Consider the following 12063-nt stretch of genomic DNA (forward strand, 5'->3'; position numbering starts at 1 on the left):
CCACAGAAGCACAATAATAGGATAAAGTATTACAATTAAAAGAGATAAAAACTAACTAAAATAAAAGTAAAAATACATAAAAACTAAAATAAAAGTAAAAGTAAAAAGTAAGTTGACTAATACAGTTGCATTTACTATTGTTGAAATGATTCAGCACAGACATAGGCATTCATTGAGCCTTTCTCCTCCATTCAAGGACAAAATCAGCTAATAATTGTTGTATGTAGAAAGAACTAAAAACAAACTAATGTGATATCTTATCTTAGATACTTCAAAGTAACCACATTTTTCTTTGTTGAATGAATTACACTTTGGGACCAAATCAAGATGTTCCCTTTTGTGTTTAATAGTGTCAGATTGTCTATCATTGTCTATCATTTGCTCGATGGCGTCAAGAGGCTAGTTATGGTAACATCAATATTGTAAAAAGGGGTCAACAAGGTACAGTAAATAGTGGATATGACTATAACATAGGTTAGACAGCACCATTATGTAAAGCCTAGCTTGCTTAATAGAAAATATACATGTAAGTACACATGTATTTGGGCAGTCTTTTTTCCAAAAGGAACTTCAGCTGTACTTCAGCTGTCACAAAATGTAGTGGAGTAAAAAGTAAGATATTTGGCCTCAAAATGTACTGGAGTAAAAGTAAAAAGTTTAACAACGGATGGCGTAAGCCCATGTAAAGTGAACGAGCTGCGTCTCCAGCACTGCATTCAATGCAAGCGTGTGTAGGCATCATTTCAAAGCATTTTTCTCATTTTATAGTGAGGTAATTGGTTATTTATTTTGCAGATATTATGTTTCTATTGCTAATAATCGACTTGTTTCCTGAAAATAGACAGTCAAATTAACACTTTCAAAACATAAATTTGATCAAATTCCTTGTCTTTTCTTTTTCGTGTGGAAAAGGAAAAAACTTGGCAATAAAATGATTCTAATTCTGATTATGATCCTCATCATCTCTGAGGACCTCTCTTGGACCCTCGTCACCTCTACCCTGATCAAGAAGGCTCACCAGCATCTCTTCTTACTGAGGAGACTAAAGAAGGTCCACCTGTCTCCTTAGATCCTGGTGAACTACCGCTGCACCATCGAGAGCATCCTCACCAACTGTGTGACATTATGGTATGGCAACTGCTCTGCCTCCGACCGGAAAGCACTGCAGAGGGTGGCGAAAACTGCCCAACGCATCTTCGGTTCCTCACTCCCCTCCATTGAGGCCATCCAGGGCAAGCGATGCTTGCGTAAGGTGCCCATCAAAGACTGTTCTCACCTCAACCACATTTTGTTATCTCTGTGCTTGTACTCTGCACAATGACAAAAAAGTTAAATCTAATCTAATCTTTGACTGACGTGTTCAAAACTGTATGAAATTTGAAGTGTATGATCCTTATGACACCCTCTGAGTGCTTGCCAAATTTCATGGAATTACGTTCTTTGGGGGCCATACAATAAATTAATTTATGTGTACATAAATGCGCACACACAAACACACACGCACAGACACAGATGCACATGCGCACATAGTCTTTGAAACAATGAAGAAGACAAAGAATGCTACAAGACAACCAGACATTCCCTGACCCCAAACACACATAGTCACACACATACTCTCACACACACACACGCATGCACACACACACACGCATGCATGCACACACATAAAAACACAGGCACCCACACACAGACACACACACACACATGCACGCATGCATACACACACACAGGAACACACACACTCACATAAAGACACACGCATAAAAACACAGGCACCTACATGCAGGCACACACATACATATGCACGCATGCATACGCACACAGGAACGCACACACTCACACTCACACACTCACATGCAAACACACACACACATAAAGACACACATGCATACACGCACGCACACCCACATGCACACATATAAACACACAACCACAGACACACACGCACGCATTCATTCACACACACACACCATCACCCCCCACACACACACACACACACACACTACACACTCACAAGCGAACATACACACACACACCACACACTCTTTTACATACACAAAAGTTGCAAGAGTAGGGGATGGAGTAGGAGATGGAGACAAATTTATTTTGCATTTGGCGTGATTTATTTTTAGTTTTTATTTATTTCATTTTATTTATTTTTACAGAGATAATGTGCAGGACAGAGCGGCGGTCATATTTTGTACCACTATGCGTTACATCTAGTTGTTATTATTACTAATATGCTTAAAATAGACTTTTTCAACTTTTTTGATAACTTCATTTTACTGTAACTATTGTAATGTTCATATTCTGTAAATTGCTTTGGACAAAAGCATCTGCAAAATACTATAACTATTACCAAAAATCTTTAAGCGTAGCGCTCTAGAATCTTTGCTATAACTATATACAAAAGTGACTACTAAGTAAAAGTAAATAAAAGGATACACATGCAATGCAAGATACACATGCATTTTCAAGACATGGAGGTGGAGGTGGTGTTTATACACATGTTTTGGGAACACAGAACTGTAATCGCTCCAGGGTAAAGGACAGTTTTTTGTATTATTATTATTCATGCAAAACCTTCTGTTACTGTAAACACAGAGCCATAGCTGCAATGGAGCCATTGGAGTTGCACAGAACTGCACTGGAGCCACTTTGCATCTTCTACATGACTCTGGTTCAGTATGGGAGATTCTATCAGTGGATTTAAATCAATACAAGTGGAGTTCTAGAATGTGCCTATTGGAATCTTGGAACATTCTTACTGTGCAAAGTAGAATACTGAGGTAGAACACTCAATCAGTTTGACCTGGCTACACCAGAGATAACACTGAGAGAGCTTTCTGCTGGCAATTTGATACCTTTGGTACCTTTAGACCAAGCTGAGGCCAATTTCAGTTGCTGAAGATGGAGGAGAGGGGAGAGCACGGTTGCTTCATGGAAGCCATAAGAGTCTGCTTAGCCACCATTCGAGACCGGATCAGACAAAGGAGAACAAGACAGAGGACCAAAAACGATAGGATCAGTCGAAACTCGGCCATGGAGAAAGGGAGAAAAGGGAAGAAGTCACCGGTACTGAATTCTGGGATGAACACCAAAGTGTATAAGCCAAAGCACGCGGCTAAAGTCACACCTGCTAACATGGACACTGCTCAGGGAAGGAGGCAGGAGGAAGATGGAGCTCCTGGAAAACTCCAGGACAGAATGAAGGCTTCCCTGCAGGCTTTTCAAGAGCAGCGCAAGCCATACTGGGTGTTCCAGAGAGAATGGAGAGAAAAAACCCTGGATCAAACTAACAGGGTGGACTCTAAGGCCAGAGAGGATCTCCAGCCTGGAGAACCAGCTAGTGAGAACGCAAACATCGAGGACACTGAGGCTGGAGAGGATCTTCAGCCTGACGAACAAGCAAGTAAGACTGCAAATACCTAACACTGATAATTCATGCCCATAGTTGTCTTTTTATGGAAATATTATAGACTATAAACTGCTAAGTCACGCCCACAGTTAACCTTTTTCAAACTGTTTCTAAAAGGCTGGGTTGTTGCTAATGGCGAGATGTGGCAGAAAATGGCCCAAGATGGTCCTGTTGTCTGCAACATTCCCATCATGAACTGTAAGTAAAGATTTTAGGAATTATGAGTACATTTGTAGTGACAATTTAAAGTTGCTACAATTTATAGGGCCAGTTTTCCATACACAGATTTAGTCTAAACCTAGACTAAATGCCCATTTTTAATGGATATCTTCATTTGCAATAGACTGTGTTCATTCCACCTTGTCTTTTGATCGTACAGCACTTTAAAGGTGCTCTAAGCGATGCCACAAGTTTTTTAGGCTAAAACATTTTATGTCACTTACTGCAAACATCACCTAACCAACTAGCTGTCTGTGTCCTGAAATCACTGTAAACAAACGCGATCTCTGTGGACAGCCCAGGCTCCAGCAACAAAAACAACCTGGGCAAACCTAGCCCATAAAAACATAACAAACTGTTCCAGCAAATCACAGAAGAGATGCATGTTTAGGAGAGTTTCAATTGAACGGGAGCAGCATGGGAGGGAGGGGGATGAAGTAGCTACTGATGTTTTGTTTGAAAGTCAACAGAAGTGACATTACCCAGCATCGCTTAGAGCCCCTTTAATAAACTGCTGCTTTTAAATGTGATTTACAAATAAATTGAAATTAACAGTGACATTGACAAAAAATGCTGAATGTTGAATGGTGTTGCCTGTTGACTTGAGTGTTTTATTGTTTTTGTCACAGCTGACCAGGGCTCCAGTTACCCTGTCCCAGCTGAAAGGTCCCTTGACACCCAAGCCGGAGAGGATGTTCAGCCTGATGAACCAGCAAGTAAGACCGCAAATAGCATAGACTTCAAACTACTGATTCATGCCCAGTTAACTTTGTATGGGAATAGAGTAGATATAACTGCTAATTCATGCCCACAGTTAACCTTTTTCAAACCTTCTCTAACAGACTGGGTTGTGGCTAATGCTCAGATGTGGCAGAAAATGGCCCAAGATGGCCCTGTCATCTACACAATGCCCTTCATGAACTGTAAGTTAAAGTTCCTTTGAAGATACAATTTAGTTGTCAGAATTCATAGGGCCAGTTTCGAGTACAGGGAGTAACCTTAGACCTAGTCTAAAAAACGATTTTCACTGGAAATCTTCATTGTATAGGACTATGTTCAATCCATCTTGTTTTTGGTCATACAGCACTTTGAACAGCTGCTGTTGTTTATAAATGTGCTTTACAAATAAACTGACATTAATTGTGACATTGAACAAATGGGTGAATGTTGAATGGTACAACTTGTTTGACTTGAGTGTGTCATTGTTGTTGTCACAGTTGAAGGGCTCCTTGTCACTCAGGCTGGAGAGGAGCTTCAGGCTGATGAACAAGATTTTTACCCTGATGAACCAGCAAGTAAGACAAATATCATAAACCTAAAACTGTTAACTTGTGCCCACCGTTCACTTTTTATGGGAATGGCATAGACCATTAACTGCTATTTCATGCCAGAGATAACATTTGTCAAACTTTTTGTAACAGGCTGGGTTGTGGCTAATGGCCAGATATGTGGCAGAACATGGCCCAACAAGATGGTCCTGTTGTCTGAAAAATGCCCATCATGTACTGTAAGTTAAACACTTATAGTTGTTATAATTAATAGGGCCAGTTTCCCATACGGGGAGTAAGCTTAATCCTAACTAAATGTCAATTTTCAAAGGAGATCTTCATTGTATACTGTAGGTCTATCTTGCTTTTGATTGTACAGCACTTTGGTTAACTGCAGCTGTTGTTTTAAAATATGCTTAATAAATAAATTGACATTAATAGTGACATTGACAAAAATGGGTGAATGTGTACTGCCTGTCTTGAGTGTGATATTTTTATTTTAATTATAAATCAGCACACTATTCAAATTGAGGAGGAATACATTAAAGGTGCAGTCTGTGACTCTGATCATCTATTACGCCGTCAAATTCAGTGAGCTGCATCTCTAACACTCCATTCTGTGTGTGTACTGTGCTCCCAACATACTGTTCAGACACAGTCCTGGCTCTGCAAATGGGAAATAAAACAAAGTAGCTTGAATTGAGACATACACTATTCCTGCCCATACAACAACCTCACCAGAATCAGACTAGCCTGACGAGCCAAACCCACATTAAAATGTAGGGTCTAGGGACTCACCGTTTGCAGTACTCAGTCCGAGGGGCGGGATAATCGGTTGTCTTTCAAATTCCCTCTGCACGCAATAGGATAGCGCTACAACTCATGAGTCCCATGTGTTTTCCCTCCAGCGGAGCTAGTTGGCTAGTAGGAAACTTTTGCTAACTTAAAAAAAAACTTAACTCGTGTCATGCTGTTTGCCAACAGTAACATCCATCTTCTTTGTTTTCAAGTAGCAGGGAATTCAGGCCGAACCGTTTCAACTCTGCCATCAATCATTATGTTAAGCCCACCTAACGACTCTATACACAATGTGATTGGCCCTATCAAAGTTGAATTTTTCCAGCTCGCAAGCCAATTGAGAGTTGCTAGACTAGCCCAGACAGCAAATTAAATTTGCTGCCGCTAGGGTGCGTCTAGATTTCTAGAACTTGAGTACGGACTAAAGTAAAACAACTCTGATTCTGATCAGCAATGAATTGATACAACCTATATCCTGATGGTTTTTCCACAGAGGATCCTGGAAGAAGGCCCTTCCAAATCTATATAGGACTCCATCCTAAATTACTGTGGACAGCCAAGAAATGGTTCAGCTAGTCAGCTACTATTCTTAAACTGTTCAGCTGCCCTTCAACTGAGCATTTCATTGGTATTCTACATCAAATAAATATATTGCATACTTTACTGGATGAAGCTGTCTTGGTGTGGGTTTGAGTGTGCATGTGTGTATGTGTGCCTGAGTGAGTGAGAGAGAAAGAGATTCTGTGATTAGCAGAGTAATCAACGCAACGTTTCCAAGCACAACACACACAGAACAGACTCTCTCAGAATCAAACTAGGAGCCCATCACCTTACTTACTTACTTTTTTGGTCCACTGGGTACAAATGTGTCTTATCTGCAGGGCTTCTGCAGGTTTCAAGGAGTTCAATTTAAGAGTTTCTAAGGCCATTTCAGGACTATCATTTCCCAGAATTATTATCAAAGTCAATACATTTGAACTTCTATAAAGCTACAAGGTTTTTATGTTATCAGTTCCACTTAAATATTGTTATAATCATAGGCCTATTACACTGTGACTGCACTGTGTAAACTTTTCTAGACTTTTTAATAGAGATGCACCGATATGGAATTTTGGGGCCGATAACAATAACTGATATTTATTGGTTTGTTGTGGCCAATACCGATACGATAACCGATATACTGTATTACTAATATTACAGCATACCACCTAAGACGGACAGAACTCATAATAGGCCTGTCCCTTAATAGTACAGCAGCAAAACTAGTCATCAAAATAGCAGTAGGTGTGATTACTTTAAGATTAACGTGACATCAGTCAGTGAGGGAGTGTCTGCGGCCAGCTTGATACTGAATAGAGATAAACAGATAAGTTGGGGAAAAGCTGGTGACCAAATCAGAGTCTGTGATGAGATGTCTGTTTAAAACAGGTAGCCTAATACTAACCTTGTCCAAACCTTAGAACCCCTGTGTCCATGTAGTCCCAACAGAACAGATTGGCCACAAATCATGTCTTAGATTTTAAAATGATTAAACACTCAGAAGATCCTTTAAAGATGCTTTACACTACATTAACACTGATTTCTGAGTAAGAAAATGAAATGAAGAAAACATTTCACAAAGAATACACTGACAATGATAGAATGCTGTTGTGCTTTGTTTATGTTACCAAAAGATGTATTCATAAATGTCCCACATGGTTTACACAATGGGCCACTGTTTTTGCTCCATGGGTTCAGTGTTCATTCATTCAGTACCAATACACAGACCTCAACTCCATTAAAAAACAAATACAAAAACCTGTGTGTGTGTGTGTGTGTGTGTTAGTCTTTGTAGCTTACAGAGTTGGCATAGTGTGATCGTCTTGTCAAATAGTTGAATCACATTAGCACTTAATCACTAATTTTCCGAAATGATTAATTATTGATGTATATCATTTCCTTTTTGGCTGTTGATCTGCACATCAAATTATGGACATCAGTATGTGTGTGTTGACATTTCCTCCGAGTTCCCCTGTAGATTCCCAGCCCCATCTCTCCTCTGGTGTGTGGTATGCTGAGGCTATACATGAAGAAGAGTCTCCCCTCTTGGCTTCACAAAGGCCTCCAGCCTCTTCATAGGGGTGTTGGGGAGCCTGATCGGGGTCCCAATGAAGAAATTTAGAATTAGAACATCTAGCTTTAGTAGATGTATTACATAATAAATTCATGGAACCATGCTATCACCTGTGTTAGAGTGTATTGGCTCCAGTGTATCATATAATAATGTCTGGGTACTCTCTTTTCTTTTTAATGAATAGCATAAAGTAGGCAGCTCACTATTCGCATTATGTTATCAGAAATTACTTCTTAAAGGCACACTATGCAAGATTTTCACCTTTATGAAGCCAATTTGATGGTAAACGAACTTGTAATAGGCAAATCGTTCACCTAACATAGCTATACAGCATAGACGTAGCGAGTCCCTACCGAGAAAACCAGCCATGCAACTTCCAAGAGTGCGCCAGGGAGCTCTAAACTCGCCAAAAATACCTAAACCTGCATAGTATGCCTTTTAGACCCAGGTGAGTCTTCAGTATTAAAAATGTATGAAGGTGACACTGATCTCAAAGTTTTCTTTGAGACCAGTGTGAAGGTGGATGTAAGTGTCCCAGCTGTCTGCTGTCTATCTGATTTACCAAATACAATGTCTTGGTACAGTAGGGCCCATTATCTCTCAGCCAGAGTTCTTGTTGACACTAACATTCTTTAGATCATGAATGCAGACAATACAATCCCCTTATTACTGTAAACACTCTCCCCACACCTCTCTCTCTTGATCTCACTCATTCATTCCCTCCCTGGGTACCACTCACCACTCTCAGATGGGAAGACAGTGCGCAGCTGTTCGATCACCTGCTCCAGGTTGTAAGTCGTGTCTGTCTGCTGTTGTTCATAGTCTGTGGACAATCATTCCAAAGGGCAAAACATGGCCAATTCACCAGAGCATTTATCAGGTTTAATAGCATAACAGAGGCATACTACTTTCCCCAAAAAATATACTGTACAAATAGAGTGTATGGTTGAAGGATAGGCATTCGTAGATGACAGTATTAAAGTTGCATGAGAAAATGACACACACACACACACAATTTGTATCTTTCTCTTGTTCACAAACATTCTCTCTCTCTCTCTCTCTCTCTCACACACACACACACACACACACTCATCATCATAATATTGTGCATGCATGTCTGCTTCCCTCTACTCTACTGTACCTGCCAGCGTCCCTCCAGCGGAGGTGCCTTTGCTTGGCTGTGTTCCCAGACGCTCTCTCCTGAGTGAGGGGGACTGAAGTGCCGACTGGCTGCCTGACGACACACTGTCCTCTGAGTCGTCCCTGGGCTTTGGGGGAGAGAGACTCTCAGAGTCAGAGCCAGTAGTACAATACAATAAAGTAATTTGGATCCACTCATGGTGCGCATCAGTCATACATTAGTCTCTGTTAGCCCCACCTCAGGACCCTGCTCATTTACTAACGAGAAAGCAGTTCATTATGCCATTCACACACAGAAAAATCATTCTACAGTATATAATTCTCAGATATAACTTCTCAATAGAAAAAAAGTTTCTTTAACTTTTAATCAATAACGTTATTTTTGAGAATAAGCCTAGCTTTAGTTTTGATTCAGTTTGGTTCATCTTGTTCTCCAGAGATCCCCCTTCAGCGGCAGGCATTACTTCTCCATATATATATATTTAAAAAATCAGGTTTCTTCTTAAAACTCTGGTGAAATGATTAGTTTGTCTTCCATGTCTATAGATGTTTGTCCGAGCTGTTGTTTTTATCTAAAAGTTTTACTTGTCTGCATTCCCTTCCTAACTGAGAGCGCCCCCCAGTGGCCTACCTTGAGCAGTAGTGTCCTGAGTCTGTGCAGCTGAGACTCCAGCTGCTGGTTGTGCTCCTCCAGGATCTGCATGCGTGTCTCCAGTCGGCCCCTGTGCTGCCTCAGGACCCTCGCCTCGGCCAGCAGCATCTCATCCTGACCCCCAGACGACCCTCCAGGGGATCCTCCTGACCCCGACGAGCTCTCACCTCCGCCAACGTGACGAGCTGCCTGGGCAGCCTCGGCATGCTGCCATCTGAGGCGCCGGTACTCCCTCTGCAGGATTCTAAGGGAACAGCAGCTTTAATCAAACACTCTACATCTGGTAGATAAGTGCCACTGCATGTGGCAACAGAGCAGTAGCAGCTGTAATACTACACATTTTATTACCTGACCCATTTATTTTCCTTGCTTTGTGGGTCAAGACTTTGACATAATGAAATTACAAATTGGTTCTAGCACAGAAAAGAATCCTGGAGTGTCTCATCACCTGTTTTGGTCCTCCAAGATGGCGAGGGTTTGTTGGAGCTCCTCGTGGGTCTCCCTGCTGGTGTAGCCGAGGAGGTGGGGATGCTCCATCTCTGACCCGGAGCCCAGTGGGTACTGGTCCTCATCACTGAGGGGCATACGGACACTCAGAATCAGTCCAGGGGTGATGGAATACAATAACACATAGAATTAATAGAGTTTATAATCTGATGTAAAAGCAGCTCTAGAAACACAGCAGAGAATGAAAATTACATAGCAGAGGAAAAACCCTCCAATCAGACTCAGGATATAATCAGTATTTTATCACTGTATCCTTTGTTTACCAGAGGAGGCATCTAATGTAGCAGACATTTTGGAGAGGGAAAATCATACCCTGGATTATAATTGTATGGCATTCTGTTTTTTGTTGTTGTTTAGTTTCAGGGCTATGGGGAAATTGCTTACATAAATAGAATTAAAACATGAGGCATATTTTAAGGCATGCCAGAATGACTGAAGGGCCTGCAGTGACATGTTTTGATCTGACTGATGTGCTTGATCGGACGTAATAAAACACAGCTGCATACAACAGACTCCTCTGATCTCTCACACTCTCAACAATGTGTATAAAAGAGCAGGCTATTCCATATCACACATACACTTCACAATATCATTCCCCTCATTTAGCATTCATTTAAGCCAGTAATTAACACTACAACAGTCAATTTTTACCAATGTGGATGTTTCTGACATGCTAACCATGGCAAATAATGCAGGTAATTAACAGGTGTTTAATGTGACGTTTAATTCATTGTCTACTTAACATATACACACTACATGCAATTGCCTAAGACTAAAATTCATGGGTTGTTGACGTTAAGTAAAAAATCAGACAATGCTGATTACAGTGTTGTTGGTGGGGTAGCTACTTGCTTTGATAGGAATGGGTAAAGTGACATTTGTACTCTGTACTCACAGGCTGTGGTTGAAGAAAGAGCAGTTTTGGTTTTCCATCTGAGCCAGCCTGAAGGAGAGCGAATGGGAGAAAACACTCAGTGGAAACACCATGCTCCTCACTGTCATGTCAAACATGTTTAATAACTGTTCAAATATACAGTACATGAAGAGAGCAAGAGAAGATATGGCTCAACTTCAATGCGAAGAACAAGATTACATTATTGGTGGGGGGGGCTGTGGAGCAACTGATTAGAGTGTCCGTACCATATTCAGGTTCGAGTCCGACCCAGGGCATTACGTGATCCCACCCCATCTGTCCTACTTGCTTCCTGTCACTCTCCCCACTGTCCTATCTAATTAAAGGCATAGAAAAACCCAATATTCATATATATATATATATATATATATATATATATATATATATATATATATATATATATATATACACAGTTAGAAACAAAATTATTCATACCCTCAGCAAATATTGATTTAATGTTAATGTGATTTTTCTCTTGACCAATATGTTTGTTCTGACTGAAAATTACACTGCCAAAAGGGCTACAAAAGGTTGTAAGACAATGGGGTACAAACATAAAGGAATCAAAAACAGAAGCGTTTTCATCTTTCACAAACATATTGGTCAAGAGAAAATCAACAATAAATCAATATTTGCCAGGGGTATGAATACTTTTGTTCCTAACTGTATACGTTAATCATGGTGCCAAAGACATTGCTAGTCCTAACATTAGTGAAAGAGGGAGTACAGTACAGTACAAATATAGTCCTGTGATGTCCAAGGAGGAGTAATAGACAACTCACTCGCATAATATTCAGGAGAATATCACCTCAGAATGTTTGATGCTAACTCAAACCCATATATGTCTTTAGTATGTTATCCCTTTTGAGTGTAAGTATTTTCAGTCTTATACCAGAAAGCGGTCACAATGGGTCAGAATGACATGTTAATTATCATTATGAAATTAATAAATGTACCTCATTAAGTTAAAGCATATTTAAGTTAATTAAGCTATGAGGGAGCTATTGGCTAAACTAATGGGTGCTAAACTAATGG

General features: G+C 40.4%; 2 protein-coding genes across 2 annotated transcripts in view; one reads left to right on the forward strand and one right to left on the reverse strand.

Annotated features, from left to right (window-relative positions):
- Positions 1–2600: 2600 nt before the first annotated feature.
- On the forward strand, positions 2601–6341 carry LOC125291198. The gene is made up of 7 exons (XM_048237822.1): positions 2601–3412; positions 3536–3616; positions 4267–4353; positions 4480–4560; positions 4855–4932; positions 5059–5144; positions 6197–6341. The coding sequence occupies exons 1-7, from the start codon at positions 2911–2913 to the stop codon at positions 6230–6232; spliced, it is 951 nt and encodes a 316-aa protein (XP_048093779.1). The 5' UTR covers positions 2601–2910; the 3' UTR covers positions 6233–6341.
- A 1055-nt stretch (positions 6342–7396) lies between these two features.
- The window catches only part of LOC125309945 (dystrophin-related protein 2-like), a 33440-nt gene continuing 28773 nt past the window's right edge, over positions 7397–12063 (reverse strand). The window contains exons 19-24 of the mRNA XM_048267070.1: positions 11011–11058; positions 10057–10182; positions 9588–9852; positions 8958–9084; positions 8556–8639; positions 7397–7835 (exon numbers count right to left, since the gene is read on the reverse strand). Of these exons, the coding sequence (XP_048123027.1) occupies positions 7816–7835; positions 8556–8639; positions 8958–9084; positions 9588–9852; positions 10057–10182; positions 11011–11058 (670 nt within the window). The 3' untranslated portion in view covers positions 7397–7815. The remainder of the gene's footprint in view (positions 7836–8555; positions 8640–8957; positions 9085–9587; positions 9853–10056; positions 10183–11010; positions 11059–12063) is intronic.

This window comes from Alosa alosa, chromosome 2 (assembly GCF_017589495.1).
Source record: "Alosa alosa isolate M-15738 ecotype Scorff River chromosome 2, AALO_Geno_1.1, whole genome shotgun sequence".
Lineage (NCBI taxonomy): Eukaryota > Metazoa > Chordata > Actinopteri > Clupeiformes > Clupeidae > Alosa > Alosa alosa.